The sequence below is a fragment of the Microtus pennsylvanicus genome, chromosome 3 (genome assembly GCF_037038515.1).
Source record: "Microtus pennsylvanicus isolate mMicPen1 chromosome 3, mMicPen1.hap1, whole genome shotgun sequence".
In the NCBI taxonomy this organism is placed as follows: domain Eukaryota; kingdom Metazoa; phylum Chordata; class Mammalia; order Rodentia; family Cricetidae; genus Microtus; species Microtus pennsylvanicus.
The window spans coordinates 48,020,237-48,043,668 of NC_134581.1; the positions used below are offsets into that span (position 1 = coordinate 48,020,237).

The 23,432-nt window shown below is 36.1% G+C and overlaps 1 protein-coding gene across 4 annotated transcripts in view; it reads right to left on the bottom strand.

Moving 5' to 3' along the window:
* The window catches only part of Rfx7 (regulatory factor X7), an 82,407-nt gene that overhangs the window by 16,887 nt on the left and 42,088 nt on the right, over nucleotides 1–23,432 (bottom strand). For all 4 annotated transcript variants that reach the window (XM_075965295.1, XM_075965296.1, XM_075965294.1 and 1 more), the window contains 3 exons: nucleotides 17,998–18,031; nucleotides 11,194–11,276; nucleotides 9,678–9,800 (listed from right to left, as the gene is read on the bottom strand). In XM_075965295.1, the coding sequence (XP_075821410.1) occupies nucleotides 9,678–9,800; nucleotides 11,194–11,276; nucleotides 17,998–18,031 (240 nt within the window). The remainder of the gene's footprint in view (nucleotides 1–9,677; nucleotides 9,801–11,193; nucleotides 11,277–17,997; nucleotides 18,032–23,432) is intronic.

Sequence of the window (23,432 nt, forward strand, 5' to 3'; positions counted from 1 at the left end):
TGCAGGCAGAATACTGTACACATACTAAATAAATACATCTTTTAAAAAAATACATGAAATTCAGTTTAGTACTTTTCCATGTCATTTACAATTTAATTACATAATGTAAAAGTAAATATTATTTAATGCTATAAAATATTCTAAAGAACAGTGGAGAAGATGGGTGCAAATAGTTAGAGAATAACTGACCAGACCTTATACCATTAGTTCTTTATAAAAAGCAGTATTTTATTTTTCTCAAACCCTTGTGGTAGATGATTTTATTAGAAAATTTATAGACAAGAATTTATTAATTTTTTCTAACATTTATACAGAATAATTTATTAAGATAATTATTTTTCTAGTTAAGTATTACAATTTTTTGTTTTTTATTTTTCAAGACAGGGTTTCTCTGTGTATCTCTCTCTGGCTGTCCTGGAACTCACTCTGTAGACCAGGATGGCCTCGAACTCACAGAGATCCATCTGCCTCTGCCTCCCTGAGTGTTGGGAGTATAGGTGTGTGTCACCACTGCCTGGCTAAGTATTACAATTTTTTAACCAAGTCCAAACTGTTAATTTAGTGGTCTTACCACTCATGTGTTACAGATGACAACCAATTAAAAAAGAGGGAAGCTACACAGCATAGTGGCACATGCCTTTAAATCCAATATTTAGGAGGCAGGGGATGGAGGTGGACCTCTAAGCCAGCATAGAGAGCTCCAGGTCACCAAGGCTACATAGTTAGACTCTTTCTGGGAAAAAAGTGTAGGGAAGTCCAAGAGATATGTTTGGATAATTGTCCCTTTACAGTGTCAATCAAATAATACATCTGAGGTAACACGGAAGATAAATTTGGTAAAAGAAAAAGGATTACTGGAATGCCAACGGTTTTTTTATGTTATTTATTTGTTTGTTTTTTTGTTGACAGACTTTTTCTTTAGCTTTGGAGCCTGTCCTGGAACTAGCTCTTGTAGACCAGGCTGGCCTTGAACTCAAAGAGATCTGCCTGCCTTTGCTTCCCAAATGCTGGAATTAAAGGCATGCACCACCACTGCCTGGCTTGGAATGCCAACATTTTTTAAGGAATCATACATTAAAACTGTAGAGAAAACTCAGAAAGTGTCCGATATTTACTTATAAATAATTTGCTTTTTTCATATTGCTCCCTATTCTGGGGTACAGTAATTACACATAGTTAAGGCATGGCTATGTACACTGGTTCTGGAGTTTGTGACAAGACACCAAAGAATGCCTGAATACATAGTATAGTGAAGGTGACCACAGCTGTCTCCAAATCAATTGGTTCCCAGGCTTGTGTTATAGTGTCTTTTAGGTTTGGCTTTGATGAGGTTAGAACTATTAGTATCATTAAACAGAGCTCAAATTAAGATCAAACAATTACTCTTGAAATTCAAAAGATTTATTTGAGGCAACCATGTAATGATCAGTATGCTTGGAAGACTGCTCTGTTGGAAGTTAACAAAAGTAATTTAAAGCAGAGTTAAATTATTGTTTATATAAATAATTACCATGTGTGACCACCTAGAAGGCTGTCTATATCTAACTCGATCTAGAGCTTAGCCAGTCCTTCTCCTTGAGGAGATGGAATGCGGAGAAGTTTTTAAAAGTAATTATAAGCAAGTATTTTGCTTTGTGGGTTGCCTGAGACTGCAAGCAAACTATAGTTGCAGTAAATTGTAAACTAACTGGAAAGAGTAAAGAGAAGCTGGGGAATAAGATGGATGGATGTGTTGCTGTCAAAAATTTGAATGGTCCTAAGTCTCAAGAAGATCACATGCATTTGGAGGGTTCTCTGCATGCTCAAGAGACTTGAAAAAGCTGAGGTTCCCATATTGGGCTAAAGAGAAAGTCTCCCTAAATCAGAAAGTGAGGGTTAAGGACAATTGCATGCCTGATTGTTGATGTTGAACCCCAGTGCACATTCATGGAGACCCCTAGTGAATAAAGACTGGGAGATTTATTGGTTGTAGGTCCTTAGTAAAATCTTTATCTTATTAGCTAACTATTAAGCTAGGTAGCCTTCAGGAGGCAGATATAATTCAGTATAGTTCAAAGCAGTCACTTAAGAAATCATCATTTCTTAGCTGGGCAGTGGTGGCACACACCTTTAATCCCAGAACTCAGGAGGTAGAGACAGGTGGATCTCTGAGTTCGAGGCCAGCATGGTCTTAAGAGCAAATTCCAGGTGGCCAGGACTACACAGAGAAACCCTGTCTAAAAAAACCAAGAGGGAAAAAAAACAAACAAAATGAAACAAACAAACAAACAAAACATCATTCTCCCAACAGCCAACAAATACTAACAACTATAAGAAGCAACAGACATAAGACTTAGATAGGGACCAAATCTAATTCCTAGAGTACCGTATTATATGTCTAACTTGCAACAAAGAATTATGAGCTATATAAAGAATGAAAACTTTGCCTAAAAAAATGTAGTCATTAGAAGCTATGCCTGAGGAAGTCTAGATAGCTGATGGACTTGGTATACAAAGTGTATAAACAAGCTACTTAAAATATACTTGTAGTTAAGGGAAACCAAATTTCAACAAACAGAAAACATCAGTAGGAAGACAGAAGGTACACATATTAATAAAACCTATAGTTCTAGAAAATATGCACTAATTTGCTATGATGAAAATAAGTATTAAAACTTTAGAGTTTAAGATTGTAATAACTGGTGAGAGGAGCTCAACAGAGTCTCAAGAGCAGATCTGATTAGTCCAAGAAATTAGCATTATGAAGATAAGATATATTAAGAAGATTACCATCTCTGAAGACCAAAAGAAAACAAAGAATGAAGACAAAGAAACAGAAGCCTTGAGAATTATTTGGATATTACCAGAGTTCTAAAACAGAGGAGCACTGACTGCTCTCCCAGAGGACCTGGGTTCAATTCCCAGCACCCACATGGCTGTCTGCAATTCCAGTTCCTGAGGATCCAATACTCAAAGCAAAACACCAATACCCATAAAAACAACAGCTGGGCATGGTAGTGCAAAAGAGGCAGAAAGATCTTTGTGAGTTCAAGGCCAACCTGGTTTACAAAGTTAGTTCAAAGACAGCCAGGACTATTACACAGAGAAACCCTGTCTTAAATAACCAAAAATAGCTCAAAATTACCCAAGTTAAAGAAAAATTAATTTATATATCTCAGAAGTATAATAAACAAGCACTAAAAGCTTGGAGAAACATGTATTATGGACAGTTAAAGGCCAAAGTCAAAGATAGTATTTTGAAGGAAGCAAGAAGTAGCTCATTACGTGGCTCGAATGATCATTTCAATATGGCATACAGATATTTCTCATGAGAAAACATGAGACCAGAATGCAGTGAGATGACATATACACAGTGCTAAAATTAACTGTCACCTAAGAAGTCTATTTGCAACAAAACAAACCATCCTTTAAAAGTGAAGGATAAATTAAGACATCCCCAGAGGGGTACAAAATTCAAATTCAATACTAGCAGGTGTGCCATACAAGAAATGCTAAAGGCAGTCATTCAGGCTTAAATAGGGATGAGATAGCAGCTCTGAAAAACATTCACATGAAAAATAAAGAATACCAGTAAAGACAACTAAATATAAGTACAAATAAATATATCTTCCATGCGTGACTTTTGATATTCTCCTATGTGAACAGAAAGGCAACTGAATATAACACCAGTTATAAATCTGTGTTGATGGGCACATCATAAAAAAAATGTAAGGGAAATAGAGATACACTTCCAAACATATTTTTTGTATTTTTGACTTTTTGTAGTAATAATCCAAATTAGATTCTGAAACAAATTAAAATGCTAGTTGATATATCTGGGATAACTATTAGAAAACCTGAAATGGACTGGAGAGATGGCTCAGAGGTTAAGAGCACTGCTTGCTTTTCCAGAGGTCCTCAGTTCAATTCCTAGCAACCACATGGTGGCTCACAACCATCTATGATAAGATCTGGTGCCCCCTTTTGGAGTGTAGGAATATATGCAGGCAGAATTCTGTGTACATAATAAATAAATAAATCTTAAAAACAAACAAACAAACAAACGCACGTCCCAAAATGTAGAAAGTGAAAAATTTTTACTGTAAAATAACCCTTTAATGGAAAAATAGCAATAGAAGAAGAGGAACAAAATAAGGTATATAGCACACAGAAAATGACCAGCAAAACCAGTAAATGTAATTTCTACCTCATCAGAAATCACACTAAATGCAAAAGATTGTAACATTCTAATTAAGTTAGGTATTAGTTCAACATGTTTAATATAAAACATGGTCAAATCAGGTTATCTATAGATCCAAGGACACAGCAGTTCAAAAGTAAAAATAAGACAAAATGAACAACCAGAAAGAGAACAGTATGTTGAGAGCCTGAAAGAGAATGGGAGCATCTATGCTAATATCTAAAACAACAAAAATTCACAAATACATGGAAATTAACCAAGAATATTTAAAAATAATCAATGGGCTAATGAAGAAATAACAAGAGAAATTATAAAATATTTAAGGTAAATAAAAATTATAACACAACATACTGAAACGTGTGTGATGTAGTCAAAGCAGTGCTTAGAATATGTATCCACACATGACCACATTAGAAAAACATAAACTTACCCAATCTTCTACATTAAGAAGCTAAGGGGTGGGGTGGGGAGAGAACTAAAAGCAAGCAAAAAGAAGAAAAAATATGAGGATTGGAGTGGGAAGGAAAGAAACGTGGAACAGAAAAATATTAGGGGGGAAAAAAGTAAACCAAAGTTGATTCTTTGAAAAGATAACAAAGTTGATAAACTTACCAAGGGCGTGGGGAAGAAGAACTAAAAAAACCGTATATCCAAATTACATAAAATAAGGGATGAAAGAAAAATACTCAAATATATAAAAAGGGGATGAAAGAACAGTGCTACTGGCCTTACTGAAATAAAAATTATTATGAGAAAAAACTGATATCAATTAATTAAGCTATGTGAAATGATCGAAATCCTAGAAACACACAACTACCAAAATAAACTCTGAAAGATAATCAGATCTGTAATAAGAGACTAAATTAGTCATTTAAAAGTACCTACAAAGAAAATCCCAGTTTCAGGTGGCTTCACTGATACTTCAAAAACTCTCACACGGGGGCTTGAGAGATGGCTTAGCTGTTAAGAGCACTTATTGTTCTTGTAGACAACCCAGGTTTGAGTCTCAGCACACACATGGTGGCTAACAACCATCTGTAACTCCAGTTTCTGGGGCTACACATACTCTTCTGGTTTCCATGGCACCATGCAGCCACATGACATGCAGAAATACATGCAGGCAAAACACCCATATACATAAAATAAATAATAATAATAAAAAATGTTGGGTATAGTGGTGCACACCTTTAATCCCAGCTCTCTGGAGGCAGAGGCAGGCAGCTCTCTGAGTTCGAGTCCAGGCTGGTCTACATGGTGAGTTCCATGACAGCCAGAACTATATAGTAAGATCCTGTCTCAAAGCAAAAACAAAAACAAAAACAAAACAAAAAATAAAACAAATTCTCAAGTTTAGCTCATACTGCCATCATTACCCAGATACCAAAATCAGACAAAAGGACCATAAGAAAACTGCAAATTAAGTATCTCCTGTGAATGAAGATGCAAAAATCTTTAGCATAATACTAATACCCTAAATTTAACTATATACATAATGAATTATACACAATGATCAAATGTGATTAATCCCAGAAATGTAAGATGAATAAAAAATAGTAATATATAAGTTTGACTCCATAAAGAAGAAAATCCAAAATGGTTATCTTACCTCAGATCCCAATAAAACAACAAACAAATAAAGAAACAGAAATCTGACAAACTGCAAGCAAGCTAATAAAAGAATGAAAATTCTTCAAACCAAAGAAGCTTTATCAAGGAAAACCCATAATCAACATCATATTTGATGGCAGAAGAATGGAAGAATTCCACCAAAGAACAGGCCCCTGACAAAGCTAAACATCTCTCCATCATAAATAATCTAAAGAAATGAGTTCTAGAAGAAATATATTTCAACAAAATAAAAGCAGTTATGACAAACCTAGAACAAAAATACTAAATGAGGAAAACTAAACATTTCCCCTAACATCTGGAATAAGACAATGGTGTCTCTTACCCCCCAGATTGATTAAAAATAGTGCTTTAAATCTTAGCTAAAGCATTAAGTCAAGAAACAAAAGGGATACAAAATTCATATGGAACCACAAAAGGTTTCCAATAGTTAAGCACAATCCTTAGCACAAAAAGCCCTGCTGAATATACTACAGAAACAACAGCAACATGACATCAGCACAAAAACAAGACACGCAGACCAACACAGCAGAACAGAGGATGCAGAAATAAACCCACACAGATACACTCAACATACATTAGGAAAAAGATAAAAAAAATCGATTTCCAAAGATAGAAGAATGAAATGAACCTTTATCTTTCACCCAGTATGAAACTCAGTTCAAAATTAAAGACACCATGAAAGACCTGAAGCTCTGACAATACTAGAGGAAAACATAATAAGGCATGCAGCACAAATTCTAACTGGTCTTGTAATAAAACTTGGAGTCAGCTATCAGGGGGTAAAAGTTGAAGAATCAGAGCTGTCAGCCCCACTACAGAGTTCTTACCTCTCTACCAATGCTCAGACCAAAGGGGTGATCCTGATTCTATGAATTCTCAGATTGAATCCCCAGACTGCATTCATTCTCGACTACATCAGAGCTCCTGTCTCCTCCTGCTTTATAGTCCTTTTGCTGCCCAGCCATATCACTCTTTTCTCCACCTCCCTAGCACTGGGATTAAAGGTATGAGCTGCCACCACCACCTACCTGTCTTTGCTTCTCTTTGAGGCTGGATTAATCTAGTGTAAACCCAGTGTGGCCTAGAATTCACAGAGATCCATCTGTCTCTGGCGGAAGGGAATTAAAGGCCTGTGCCACCATTGCCCAGTTTTAAAACAACTCTTGATTGAAGGTAAGACCTTCTAGCTGGAGATATCATACACTTTGTTTATAGGAATTGGAGAAATCAAACTGGTAATGGACCTGGCAGCCTCCTTCCTGATAGCTAGCTCTCATGGTGTTGAAAGGCATTATGCAAGATGCTGGAACAGGAGCTGCAGGGATGACTCAGAGGTTAAGATCATTGACTGCTCTTCCAGAGGTTCTGAGTTCAATTCCCAGCAACCACATGGTGGCTCACAACTATTTATAGTGGGATCTGACATGCAAGCATACGTACAGGCAGAATACTGTATAATAATAAATCCTACAAACTATAATTACAACAGGCCCAGCATTAGTGGCACTAATATCTTGGAGGCAACCAACTCTATCTGATTATACTTATGGCCAACTCAATAGGAACTTATATTTGCTACTGTAAACTTTGTCAAGAACCTGTGGCTGGAGGTCAGATTCTAGAAGACACCTACTACTACCATTTTGCCAAACTGACATAGAATCCAACTGCCTTCTAAACACTTAATACCCATAGAGTAGTGCAGCTCTCAGCCCTCAACAAGGAAGCTTCTTTTGTAGCAAACAAAGCTTGTTTTTTTTAAATGAATATTTATTTATTATGTATACAGTGTTCTGTCTGCATGTTTGCCTACACACCAGAAGAGGACATCAGATCTCATTATAGATGGTTATGAGCTACCGTTGGAAATTAAACTCAGGACCTCTGGAAGAGCAGTTACTGCTCTTAACCTCTGAGCCATCTCTCCAGCCCAAACAGAGAATCATAACTGGTCAAAATGTAGAGAGAAAATGACTATGGAATACCCATTTCCAAATAGGTCATTTTTCTTTTGTTCTTTTTTTAAATATTTATTTATTTATTATGTATACAATATTTTGTCTACATGTATGCCTGCAGGCCAGAAGAGGGCACCAGATCTCATTACAGATTGTTGTGAGCCACAATGTGGTTGCTGGGAATTGAACTCAGGACCTTTGGAAGAACAGGCAATGCTCTTAACCACTGAGCCATCTCTCCAGCCCCTAGGTTCTTTTTCTAATCCCCACACTCAGAAGACAGAGGCAGGTGGATCTCTGTGAGTTCAAAACCAGCCTGGTCTAAAGAGTGAGTTCCAGAATTATGAGGACTGTTTCACAGAGAAACTGTCTTGAAAAAAACGTAAAAACAAACAAACAAAAAAAATCATTTGTCAATTTTTCTTTTAGGAAACTAACAAAACATCTTTGGATTATTTCTCAAATTTTCCTACTTCAGACAAGTTTATAACTTTAGAGCTAAAAGAAACTGCATGTGTCTTCAAAAATTTTTTCATTTTATAGATGTGCTAAACGATAAAAAGAATACTTAAACACTTGCCCAGGTCATAGAAATTTGTTGACAACATCTATTTTCTTAACATTCAATTCATGGTTTCTTCAACATATCATACGAGTACTCATTTATTGAATTCAGATGTATTTCTTAGAAGTTTCGGAATGTTCTCTTTATTTTAATTACCTTACTATTTGCACTGGATCTATGCTTACCATAAATAAATATATATATCTTTTCTCCTCCTTCCTTTCTTGCTGTAGCCCAGGCTGCCTTTATACTTACAATTCTCCTGGATCAGTCTGGGGTCACAGGCATATATGACCACCACACCTAACTACGACACATACACACATCCTGGGGGTGTGTCAGTCCTCAGACAGGCGGAGTTTGCATACAGCAGACCCTCAATAGACAGTTTCAGATAGCACGAATGACAACTTTCAGTTTCAGCTTTTCTTAAGAGAAAACACTAACGTTCTTGGTTCAAATTGTTCTCTTGCTCATTTCAAGTATGCATTCTGTTTTTTCTATAACCCCACTATGTTCCCTTTCATGAGCTAAGGAATATGAATAAAACTACAAAGTTTTCTTTTTAGACACCAACAATCTTCTCAATAATTGTAGCTTCTCTGCGTAACTTTAAACTAATTAACAATAGCATTTATTTGACAATTTTCTTACAAATTCTATAATTACAACAAATTAAGTCTTGCTAGTTTGATGCTTCAATAACCACAAAATTTTGGCTTTATTTATTCTACCAGAATAAAGTCTTCCTTTCAGATAAATTATAAACACACTAAGCAAGACTGAATTTCTCACTTACTAGTCATGCTCTGTCTCAGAAGCCCTCTAATGAAAGCACTTTTGTTTCCTACATTTAAAGAAATCATTTGCATATCAGTTATTTGTGTGTGTGCATATTTTGTATGTCACCGATCTCTTATCCTTGAATAAATAATTCACAACATTCTTTGTTTGGCAGGGAAAATTAATTAGTTTTAAATTAATGAAAAGTGACTTTTTAAAAAGTCCCAGTATCAAAAGATGTTTTAGTTTTTTCTTATACACTGATTTCTGTATTGCCATCCACTGTCCCTCTAGTCCCTCCCACTATTCTTGCTATTCTAGAAATTCTATAAGAATCTTTTAAATTCGGTATCCCTATGCCATCATCTTACCCTCAGAACCCTAGACAAACCCTTTATTTAATAATCTTGCTCTATATTCATTCTACCACAAAAGCTTAGAGCTGGAAGGACTCGTGGAATTTTCTAAAGCTAGATGGTAAGGAATGACAAAAATCAATCACTGTACCACATAGTACACATATGCTTTAATACATCATGGTATTAAGACACAGAACACTTACTTGTATTCGTCATAGACTTCTTGTTTGGGAAGTGAAGTCTCAGGATGCTCCTCTAAGGTATTCCGAATCCAGGAAAAGGCATGCATCTGCTGTGCCCGACTAGATGACATGGCATTCTGATCACTAATCATAAAATATAGACAAATTTTAGCTGAACTAGATAGCAATTCCATTAATAATTTTTAAAAGCAAGGCCTAAACGTTATGTTAAAAACATATTATTTAATCAAATTGAGCTCAGGACAGATGGTGGATATTCAGGAATCTATATACAAATTGCTTATTTGAAATTGTGAGCCAGTTTTTAAAATCAGTGTCCGACTGCAATTATGAACCTGTCCCATTCCTGCTTTGGATCCTAAAGAATGATAGGTGGTAGGGATAGTACAACATTAGGTATTTGTTTTGGCCAAAATCAACTCTGTGTGAATATTTCCTAACTTACTTGCCCATTCATTTGCCTATACTTACTAAATCATTAAATGTTTAAAACAAATATTATGGTAAATTCTTTATATTCCATTTGGTCTGCACACTCAAAGAATATGCCATGTAGAAGTACCTACCATGAAATCATACTAAACACCCCATCTCTAAAATTGATGGGAGAGATCTCAAGAGGATCAATCTCCCACTACAACCCTTCTCACAACTAGGCTCTTTGCACAGACTACCATGTCTACCCAAAATATGAATTTATTATTTGGTAGTACTTTTATAAACTGAGCTCATGAAATTGGCATTATTCACAATACAAGGCAAGCTATTCTGACATTCATCTCAGCCTCCTAAAGAGTCATCTGATTCCAAAATACTGAACACATTTTTAGGTCAGGAAATAATTTACATAGTTATTACATTTGGAATGAGGCAGGACAGGTAAAAGCAAGAAAATTTTTATTGCATTTCTTTTAAAGGGCAATTTTAAATGAGTAGAATATTGGAAATAACATATGAGGAGAAGGAAACCTCAGAAATACTAAAAGGTAATTAAACACTTAAGAACAGAATCTGAAGAACAGTTTTTTCCACATAAGTATTTTTAATGATGAAACTAAAGCAATACCTCCAGCACTTAAAGTGAGGTATATCTACCACGAATTATGCTTAACACTGTACTTCCTTTTCCCCCTCTTTTATCTCATATGTGCTTACTTATCACTACATTTAAAACAACCCCACACCTTTATTAATCAAGAATACTTATTTGGTTATTCTTTGGTTTTCTGTTCTTTTTCATTTTCACAAATTTGTATATTGTATAAATACTCCCACTGATCTATACAACAAAATCCAACTTACATTTCACAGTATTTAGCCAGCTCCACAAATAAATTAGTAAAAACTGCAGGTAAATACTTAACCAAATATTATCAAAGACCCAAATGATCTATTCTTTCGCCAGTCTGTGTTCTGAAAAGCTTAGGACTACTAAAACAACAGCCAATCATAATGCACACAGCTTAGCCCCATCCTCCAAACAAGACAGCTGTGACAAAGACAAGGACGGAGCTACCTTTTCTCTGCACTGCTGAGACCAGAAGGCAGCTGAAGGTAGAGGTAGAGTTTCTCTAGGTCTGTAAACTTCTCAACTTCTTGCTGGAAACAAAGGGTAAAAAGAAAGACCATTAAAACATTTCCTCCCAAGTAAACTTATTAATATTTCCCCAAAAGCTACTCATGTATTTCTAATTTTCAAATACCTAAAATGTGACTAATGCTAAAGAAAGTTTAAAAAAACTGAAATAAAACCAGCAAACCCTTCTGAACTATGCAGGTGACATTATAGTTTGAATTTCAACAGTGGCTTCTATTTGGGTTACACTCATGTTGTAACTCTTTTTCAATGAAGATATCCATGGTAACTTATTTCAAGCAAAACTAAAGTAATGGAAAGTAAACTGGTTAGTGCTATTTCTGATGACAGAATTTTGGGGGGGGGGTTGTGAGGGTGGAGAAGGTCTTTTCAAGACAGGGTCATTCTGTCCTGGAACTCTTGACATATTTCAGGCTGGCCTTGAACTCAAAGAGATCCACCTGCCTCAGCTTCCTGAAAGCTGGTATTACCAGTACCACCATGCCTAGCTCAGAATTTATTCTTTTTGTTTGTTTGTTTGTTTTTTGAGACAGGGTTTCTCTAACAGTCCTAGCTGTCCTGGGACTAGCTCTTGTAGACCATGCTAGCCTCGAACGCACAGAAATCACGTGCCTCTGCCCCCTGAGTGCTGAAATTAAAGGCATGTGCCACCATTGCCTAGCTCAGAATTTATTCTTAATAAAGCACAGTTTAAACACAGATTCAATTTTGAAGGGAAAATAACCCCACAACCCTGAACAGTCAATTAATTTTGTTTATGTGTGTTATTTACAATTGTACACATTCTCTGTATTTAAGAAAAGCTCACATTTAGGAATGTGGTTTCAAATATACTTTGGGTTTTTATGTTAATTTTATTTATTTATCTGCTTAATTCTTAAAAATTGGATTAATAGTAATACATTAAAAGAAAACTATAGGAAAGAAACAACATGGAATTTTTTAGACTAAATAAAAATATCATAGATAATTAGAACATCTTTACTAAGTGACTCCAAGGCTATCTCACAAAATAAACCTATCTTCCAACTACAAGCATTTAAAAGCCATTGTGTATTTTAATTAGATACTCCAAAATGTAATTTTAGTCAAGTCTGGGTTAGTATGCTGACCTTGGTTAGCACTTAGCATTCACTATAGAATGCTTCCTCTAGCAGAGGAAGAAAGGAACTTTTCAAATGGTCCATGCTTTATACAAACCTCTCCAATGATGTATTTAGTATACACATTGGCAGGGGCAGGAAGTATATAATCTCCCTTAGAAGGCCTCATTTTACTATCAGTCTGGTTCTCAGAAAGCATGTATCCTATATTCTAGTGTTCCCAACCACTTTTAGTCCATCCATCACTTTAGCAGTTAAGAACAATAAGATAATTCTCTTACCATTTAAAATAATCATGAAACACACTTGAAAGTTTCAAAATTAAATGAAATCATTCATTCATGTAGAATTAAGTATTTAGTACATTCTAGGTATTATTTATATTTTAGTAACATGAAATGGAACAATAGACAAAATTTATGTACATAATAAAGATAAATGCTGTAAGCAAAAAAAAAATGTTGGGAAGCATAGTTTAAAACAAAAGCATTGCCACAAAGCAAAAAGGCAAATGCTTTGCACAATGGCTGACCTACAGCAGAGATTCCTACAAGATATTGTTATTCTTTGTTATATTCAACTTTGTTATATTTTGCTTTCTATTGACTTAGTATTGTAATGGTGCCAGAAACAACGATAGGAGGTAGTACACATTATTACAATACAAAAATAGAGGCTCCCCCCGACACTTTCTGTCCTCATATAGATAATTATGGTTTCCCCAATCCTATAAAGAATGATTCTTGGAAGAACTTTGCCCACAAAGACTCTAACACAAGCTTCAATGTCAAGCATTGTAATATAAATAGAGAACACTGGAGCAAAATATCTTTGCTGAGGATGTAAAGGATGGTGGGAATTAAAAAGAGTTGAGAACTCCTATCACTCCTGGAAGAGAACTCAGGCACAACTACTAGCATGTGGGAAGATGGGTTTAGTGTTACTACATTTCCACCAGAAGCCAGAGACCAATTTTCCCCCCAGTGAACTCTTTCACATTTGAAATAGAAAAATCAATTCAATATTGTGATACAACGAAGAAAAATAATTAGACATAAATTGAAGGGGAATAAAGTACTATTCATTAATAATATAATTAAGCAGCCATAAAGTGTTAAAGCCTCCACATAAAATTACTATGTTTAGAGGGCTAGAGAGTTAAAAGCACTGGCTGCTCTTGCAGAGGATCTGGATTTCCCAGCACTCACAGTTGGCTTAAAACCCCTGTAACTCTAGCTCCAGGGGAATTCAACATCTTCTGGCCTCTGCAGGCATTGTATATACAAGGTGCCTTTACATATATGCAGGCAAAAAACTCGTAAACATAAAATAAAGATACAATCACTGCATTTAGTTTATAAGTAGTGAGGCTGCACGACAAAAGATCAATATAAATATAGGCAAGTCACTGGCTAATAAAAATTTTTAATTACCAACCACAATAGCATTCAAACTTTAAAAAAATTATTATTTAGAAATAGTTTTAAGAAAATTTGTATAGGGGGTGGAAGAGAAGTAGGAGGAGGGGAGGAAGTAATAAAATAAAATAATAAAAAATTATCAGAGAAAAAAAGAAAATTTGTATGAAATCTATGAAAACGCTATAAAAGTGTATTGAGAGAAATTATGGAAGAACCAATTAATAGTGACATCCCAGACTCATAGGGGAGGACTTTGATAAAGTCACTGCAATTCCAATAAAAGTATTAATGGAACAAGTTTTCTAAAATAGAAATTGACAAAGTAATTCTAAAACTTGTATGGAAATGGCAAAAAGAATTTGAGTTGTTTGTAGGTCTGTAATTCAGACTTCATACAAAGTGATAGCAGACAAGACAATGAGGTGATGTCATTGATGTGGAGGGGAACACAGTCTAGAAAAAGACCTGTCTCAAAACAAATAAATAAATGAACAATACTCCCCCCATCCGCAAAACCAAACAAGACAAAAATCAACCAAGCAAACAATGATGGCAAATGCTTCCTTTAAAACATTTACAGAGCCAGGCGGTGGTGGCGCACGCCTAATCCCAGCACTCGGGAGGCAGAGGCAGGCGAATCTCTGTGAGTTCGAGACCAGCCTGGTCTAGAAGAGCTAGTTCCAGGACAGGCTCTAAAACCACAGAGAAACCCTGTCTCGGAAAAAAAAATTTACAGAATGACACAAAATAGTCAAAAAGAGCAGCTGTGTGCATCTGGAAGCTGCCTAAGGGAAAACAATAAATGAAGAGGTACTTAAGTTACTAGAAACATCTGAACTTCAGTAAACAACTCTTAGGACCCTATTATTCTTGCTTGAGACTGCTACCGTGACTCCATCTCATTTGGTCTGAATAGTAATGCTACAAAATGAGGCTGCCTGTGTCTAAATGAAGCAGGAAGCAGGGTTAGATGTACCTCTAGGAAAGTTAACTCCAGGATCAAGTAACTGAAAACACCCCTTGGACTGCTCTAGACAGTTCCTTAGTTGTACAAACCCTCTCTAACAATAGAAAAAAAAAATCTGACTATGGCTAGAAAACAAAACCCAGTAAGAGACTACTCCAAAGATACACATATGCACTAAGAAAACAAGATTTCCCAAGGTGACCTTTGGGATACCACAAACCACTTAAAAGCTCAAGCATATGGACTGCATCCCAAGCAGATGGCTATAAAGATTATAGACTAGATCATGTGTAGTAAATATAATATTACATAAGCAGAGATGCTAATCATCCATGCCAGTCAAAGAAGGATCTAATCCCTTCAGGGAACCCCTTCATTTCCTCTTTGTAACTAAAAGCCACTTTAAGCACAGGAGCTTTTGAACCATGTGCTTTCTGGAGCCCATTGCCTTGTGGAGTGTACTTGGCTTTCATTGTCACTCAATCAATGGCTTTCACTACTGCTTTTCTGTGTTTTGCTCAATTCTTCGAGATACAAAGAACTGAACATTGCATCATGAAAGATCCCAAGACCTGTTATCTTGAACTCATAATCCTCCTGCTTCAGCTCCTGAGTTCCTAGATTTAGAAATTTTTTTAAAAAAATTATTTCTTTTTATTTCATTTGCACTGGTGTTTGGCTTGGATGTATGTCATGTAAGGGTGTCAGATTTTGGGGTTACAGACAGTTGTGAGCTGACATGTGGGTGCTGGGACTTGAACCCAGATCCTCTGCAAGAGTAGTCAGTGCTCTTACCACTGAACCATTTCTCCAGTTCTGGTTAAAAAAATTATTATTCTATAATTGCAAAAATAAAAATATTTAAAAATAGTTAACATTTTCCATCACTTGAACAAAATTCTCTAGTGCTCTACTGGATTAATGAATAGTCTAACTAGCTTTTCTACTTCCATCCTATTTCCCTTATGTATAGATAAACACACACACAAATTTTTTGTGGGGGTTATTATTTTGAGATAGGGTCTTTCGGTGTAGCCTGGCTGCCCTGGAACTCGTAATGTGGACCAGGCTGGCTTTGAACTCTCAGAATTCTTCCTGTCTTTGTCCCCTGAGTGCTGGGATTAAAGGTATGTGTCACTCAGCAATATTTTTGAAAAGTCTGAGCACTCTGTTCTACTAAGTTTTTTACTTGGCTTTCAATGAGCTTAGAATGCATGTGTCTTTCCTGTCATAGCTAAGCACACCAGACATAAACTACTCCTTCCTACTCTAATTCTATTACCATTATCATTTCCCTTCCTTCCGTGAGTTAACTCACTGAAATCCTTATTATTTTTCAAATATTAAAAACTCATTCTTAATTGTGAATGTGTGTTCCCTTTTCTACTATGTGTTACTGGCAGGTCATTACACAACTTTGATTTTTTTGTTTTTGTTTATTGTGTGTGTGCACATGCATGCCACAGCATGTTTACAGAGGTCAGAGGATGAATTTGTGGAGCTCTTTCTCTTTTTATTTGGGTTCTGGAGATGGAACTCAGTTGATAGGCTACTGCCAGTGCTTCTTTATCCACTGAGCCATCTTGCCCGACCAGGTCTGCTCAGCTATTATGACCTCAAAGAGGCCTTTCCTGACCACCTACTTAAGTTTACTCTAGTCACCATCATTTGCCTTAATGTGTCCTTTTCAAATTTTATGATGGCACTTATCAATATCTGATATTTCAGGCTCACTTGTTTGTTTAATACAAAATCTTTTCTTCTTATTTAGTATTTAATTGATGTTACTCATCTTCTTATTTTGTCCATGATGAGAAAACATGGAAAATCTTCCAAAGTAAGTATGTATGCCTTATGGCATACATATAACAATCTAAGATTATCCGTTATTTTATTTGTAAAAAGGAAACAAGAACCTATTTCATAAAATTATTGTAAGACAATGACAAGAAGCAGAGGGGTAAAAGAAGGAAGCCAGGGAGGAAAACAGGATGTGAAAAATACAGGTAAAAACACCCCTACAAAGCCATCCTTCAGCCATTAAATTAGAAATGTACAGAACTTATGGAATTTCCCCCTATGAACAACTGTTATTCATTTGTCTATGCTAACAGTAACAGAAAACTATCACATCCCTATCACAACACCAGATACCTCAAACCAACCAAACAAACCCAACAAATTGTGGATAGAAGAAGGACAATTAATAATTTAACAGTGCAAAGCTGTAGGATGCTCATGAGCATAGGGAGTGGTAGTATCGTCATCCCAGCAGGTGCTTGTGTATGAGCGTCTATGCATGAATGAGTGTGTGTATGTATGAGAGAGAGGGTGTGTGTGTGTGTGTGTGTGTTCGAGAGAGAGAGAGAGAGAGAGAGAGAGAGAGAGAGAGAGAGAGAGAGAGAGAGAATATGTGTGTCCCACTAAGTAGTCTAGGCTGGTTTTCAAACTTGTAGTCACTTTGACTTCACCTCTATGACTGCTGGGATTACATGCAAAGATGGCCTGGTTTTCCCCCCATACATTTAAAAGACCTAAGGAGGGCTGGAGAGATGGCTCAGCAGTCATGAGCTCTTGAAATATCCATGTCAGAAGGCTCACAATCCCCTGCAACTTCAGTGCTAGAGAACCCGACAGCTTCTTCTGGTCTGCAGGTAACTGTACACATGTACAGACACTCACACATACACATATAAATAAAAATAAAATCTTTTCAAGACCCAAGGAACTACCAATTTAAAACTATTATTATATCTTAAAAATCTTAAAAACTGCAACCTAAAGATGAAAAAAAAAACACAAAACTCAGAGAAACAAACTCACCAAGAATATTAAAAGTTTTTAAGTACTTATAATTATAACCTAAATTTACATTATCTTTGCAGCTGAATTCCAAAACATTAGCCACCAAAACAATGATGACAAAGGTTATCTAATTAATCAACCCAAACATTTAAAATATTTTCTTTAAATAATTACATAGTAATAAGAATTTTAAAAATGACTCATTTAAATTAAATGTTTAAGTAATCTTTTAGTAAAGATCAATAAGATTCAAAACCACAATTGCTTCCAATTGTGATTTTTAGGATTGATGAGATACATACAAGAAAATAGTTGATAATGAACATAGTAAGAGGGTTGTAAATGTAAAATTTTATTCACACAACTTAGCAGTATTTAGAATCAATTACTAATTTAAGTATGGCAGAATGTTAAGTATTACACTTACCAAAATGCAGTCCACTTTAGATTGTACAGTTTTGCTAAAAGAAAAAGAAGGTTAGAGTTAATAAAGAATAGAGCATTATTAAATGTAAGAACTCCTCTTAAACAGAAACAATAATTATACATACTAAGGAAAAACTGAAGCATCTTATTAAGTATTCTATTTTGTTATAATACCCATTAAAGTGTAAATTAAAGCAAATTATGCAAAAACATTTAGATACTTTACACAGTCTTAAAAAATACCATAAACTAAATTACCTTTCACAAGAAGTCTAAGAGCCACTTAGATGCAACAAAACCTAGTTATGGAGCAGAGGAGACGACTCAATGGTTCTGAGCACTTTTATTTTTTGCTTTTTCAAGACAGATTATCTCTGTGTGTGGCCTTGGCTGTCCTGGGACTTACTCTGTAGACCAGACTTGTCTCTGCCTCCCTAATGCTGGCATTAAAGGTGTGCATCACCACCACCTAGCTTGGTTATAAGCATTTATTACTCTTGCAGAGGACCCAGTTTTTGTTCCTAGCACCCACATGAAGGCTCATAACTACCTGTCAATCCAGATCTGAGTATGCATGTGGTACACATACATACATACTCAGATATAGTCAAATACACAATATAAATAAAAAAATCCAGTTATTTGATATATGATATAGATTATAAAGTGAAAATCAGTATTAAAATCTCATTTCAGTTAATATACATAGCATCAGAATTGTGTACTTATATCCATATTTCAATTCTGTAAAAACAATGATGGCAAAAACATCAAGGTATGATGGAATTAAGTTTAGTTGTAAAGCTCAGAATGGCTGAAAGAGTAACAAGTACTTCTAGGTAGGTAGGATTAAAATTCTCTTTGAATAACCCTACAAAAGATTTTTTGTTTGTTTTGTTTCTTGACACAGGGCTTCTCTGTATAGTCCTGGCAGTGCTGGAACTCGCTCTAAAGAACAGGCTTTAAAAAAAACCAGGCTTGCTTCAAACTCAGAGATGCACCTTCCTCTGCCTCCCAAGGGCTGGGATTAAAGGTGTATGCCACCACTGTGCAGCTACTTACATCACACACACACACACACACACACACACACACACACACTCTCTTAAACTTATCATTACAGTGGATATAAGTGGGTATACTTTTTAACTGATATTTTTCTTCAGCAATGCTGTGTTTTCTTCAGTTACCTACTGAACATGAGATTTTTTCCTTTTAAATTGTTCCCATCCTTTGTCTATTTTTATGTGGATCTGGCTATTATATGTTTGTGTGTGTACATGTATATATGCGTTTGCTCATGTAGAGAACAGAGAACCTCAGTTCCACACTACCTCCTTTGAGACAGTGTCTTGTTGCCCTGGGGCTTAACAATAGAATCAGAATAGTCTGACTGGACCCAACGATCCTCCTGACTCTTTCCCAGTGCTGAATCCAGCATTTTAAAGTGATTTCTGGGGCCTTAACTCAGGTCTTCATGTTTGAGAGACAAATACTTTATCAATTGAGCTAAATTTCTGGCTCAGGTCAGACTAATGATACTAAATTACAGGAAGTCATATATCTTAGATACCAACTCCTCACATACAGCTGACTTTGCTAATAGTACCTGTGTCTGGTCAAAGTTAAAATTTTTAATCCAATGTATTAACTTTCCCTCCCTCCCTCTCTCCCTCCCTCTCTCCCTCCCTCCCTCTCCCTTTCTTTCTTCCTCCCTTTCTTTCTCTCTCTCTCTCTCTCTCTCTCTCTCTCTCTCTCTCTCTCTCTCTTTCTTTCTTTCTTTCTTTCTTTCTTTCTGGGTTTTTCTATGTAGCTTTGGAGCCTGTATACCAGTCTGGCCTCAAAGAGATCTGCCTGCATCTGCCTCCTGAGTGCTGGGATTAAAGGCATATGTGACATAAAGGCAGACTGCCTGGCTAACCTTCTCTTTATGATGTATTTTGTCTTGAGAACTTCTATCTAGGGTTAGGGAGATGGCTTAGCAGTTAAGAAATGCTTATTGTTATTCCAGAGATCTGAGTTTGGTTTCCAGCACCCATACTGAGCAATTTATTATAGCCATTAACTTCAATTCCAAGGAATCTGGCACCCTCTTCTGGCCTATGTGGGCATGCACAAAAATATGGCATATTCATATTCCTCTCTCCCTCCCTCCCTCTCTCTCATACACACACACGCACACACTTTTTAAAAGTAAATCTTAAGAAGAAGAAAAAAAGGCCGTGTGGTGGTGGCGCATGCTATTAATCTCAGCACTCAGGAGGCAGAAGCAGAAGGATCTCTTTGAGTTTGATGCCAGATTGGTCTACAGAGTGAGTTCCAGGACAAGCTCCAAAGCTACACAAAAACCTGACTCAAAAAATGACAACCCCCTCAAAGAAGAAAGAGACCCTATACAGCTAAGTGTATACATTCTATTTTGAAAATGCTGCCATCTTTTAAAATCTCAATCCCTACCTGGGATGTTTGTGTATGATATGTGTAATATACATATTTTTCTCTCCCAATTTGATTGTTCCCTAATCTGTTATGTCAAGTTTTCATGTAATCTTCAATCTGTTCTTGAATTTTATCTTGTTTTTACTAATCTTATTGTTTAACCCTGAGTAGTACCACTTTCAATACATTATATCTAGTTATTATTGACTCTCCTTGTCCATTTTCAATATGACCAATGATTCATGTACATTCACTTTTCCAGATGAATTTTACAATATTTTTGTATATATATTTAATTAATAAAGTAATTGATACAGGGTCTCCTTACATAAATCTAAACTTTGTCTGGCCCAGAACTTATTATGTATACTACGTATACTAGGCTGGCCTCAAACTTGAAAATCTGTCTGTCTCTGCTTTTCCTTGTTGGGAGGTGTACATTACTATGCCAGGTTCATTTATCCACTTTTTTTTTTCAAATTCCACAGTTCTACTAAGAATTACATCAAATGATACTGACAGAGATTGAACTGCAGCTGGAGGAGCAGATTAATTCCATAACAACTCAGAAATGACATACTGATAATATTTCTATCACATATTCTAGCTGACTTTTGATTGGTTTTCTAGGCTGACCTTCATCCCCACTAGTCTTCCAGTACTCTTACTAGTTTTAACGGAATATAGATTCTTTTGCAGATAAACATTTCATGAATAATTAATAATATTTTGATAATTTTCAGTATTTATATTTCTTTCCTAATTATTCTAGTTAAAAATCTCCAATACAATGATGAAGAATGATAGTGACAGCAGATATCTGTTTCATTTCCATATTAAAGAGCTTTCGTCTAAATTTTTTGAAATTATGAATAGTGCTGGTTTATGAAGTAACCAACCACTTTTTAAAACTGGATTTAAGGCCCACTCCATGATATAGAGCCCACTTAAAAACACCACTAACGGGGTCAAGAACATGAGACTAGACAGATATGAGCCTAGGGGGAAAACCTAATACTGCTAAAGGAACTTAAGCAATAAAATGCTCCTAACGGCATATTGCTATACACATGGATTAGTGCCTTGTTCAGCTTGTATCAGAGTAGCTTCTTCTTGCAGTGGATAAGAATTAACACAGAGACCCATAATTAGACAATGCACAGAGAATGAGAGAGACTTTGGAGCACTCAGTCCTAAATGGGATGTCTTCATTAAATCCCTCCCCCAGGGCTCGGGGATCTGTGCAAAAGAAGAGGCAGAACAATTATATGAGCCAGAGGTGATGGATGACTCCAAATATAATAGGACTGATGCACACATGATTCAGAGACTGGCAGAATGCACAGGGCCTGCACAGACAGGCTCAAGTCAGATGGAGTCCCAGTACTGAGAGGAAGGAGTGGACATAGGCTAACCAAAGAGTTATCACAACTGATAGCCACCAGCAAAGGGAAAAATTAGTTTTTGCCAATGGAGTGTCACTGGGTATATTAACTACACTCCAGTGCACGCCCTGGTGTTCAGAAGTAGTTGGTCAACACAAAACAGACTTAATGGTATTTTTATAAACTTGTTTTACTTGTCTTTTTGCTTGTTTCTTTTGATGGGGTAGGCCACAGTGATATAGACCTTTAATTCTAGAACTGGGGAAATGGAGGCTGAAGGATCAGCAGCGGAAAGTTAGCTTTGGCTGCATATCATTTGAGGCTACAAAGCCTATTTTTTTAAAGGTGATTTGGGAGGCTGGAGAGATGGTTAAATAGTTAAGAGTGCTTGCTATGCAAGCATGAGAACCAGAATTCAGATTCTAGCACTAACCTAAAAATCTAGGTATGACCCTGCACAAGCATGAGGACCTATGTAAAGAGTAGGTGTGGTGGTGTGCTTGTAATCCTGATGCTGAAAAGGGGAGACAAAGATCTCGGGGACTCTACTCTGCCCAGTCAGCCTAGTCTAACCAATGAGTCCAAGGTTGGTGAGAGACCTTGTCTCAAAAGCAACCAACCAGCCAATCCTCCAGGCTGACCTCTAGCTTCTGAATGTGCAAGAGTACCTGCATGCATGTCCAGCCCAGATTTCAGAGAAAAAGCAGCTCATAGTAACCAAGTCTTGAATGATCCAGGTATCAAAAATAGCAGATAACATTTTTAAAGTTAAGAATTATTGCTGGGCGGTGGAGGCACACACCTTTAATCCCAATTATTGGGAGGCAGAAGCAGGTGGATCTCTGGGAGGTCGAGGCCAGACTAGTCTAGAGAGCTAGTTCCAGGACAATTAGGGCTGTTACAAAGAGAAATCCTGTCTCAAACAAACAAACAAAAACACAAAACATAAAAAAAAGAACGCAAACAAGCTCAAGTATGTAAGGAGTAGTCATGATAAATGTGTACACGGAGGTGGTTTAACTGAAAAAATTTAAGGTATAAAAATAAAAAATAAATGGACATTCTAGAACATAAAAAATATGTAATAAAAAACTCATTGGATGACTTTACAGGACAACAAATAGTAAAAGGATCACAAATGGAAAACTGATAGATCTTACTGAACCTAAAGGGAAAATAAACACAAAACCAGGCAGTCTATGTGTGACAGGTGAGGAAAGATGAGACAAAATACATAATAAATAAAGGGTCAGATTTTTAAAATAAACTTTGACAAACAAAACCTCACAGAAGCCTGAAAACTCTCAACCATACAATTATATACTCATGTCAGCACAGAAGGATGAAAACACAGAAAGCATTCAATGAAAGCTGCCAGAGAAAAGCAATACTACATGCAACAAAAAAGAGGTGGGAATAAGGACTGTCTTCAACATAGTCAACATATTTGTAAAGAAATCAAGGATATTTAGAGAACTAGAAGAATCCTTTAACAACAATATATGATAAACTTAACATCATAACTGAACATCATAAACTGAACATATCTGTATAGAAATCAACTCACCTCATACTATAGGATAATTAAAGCTAGATAAAAATTAAAAATAGC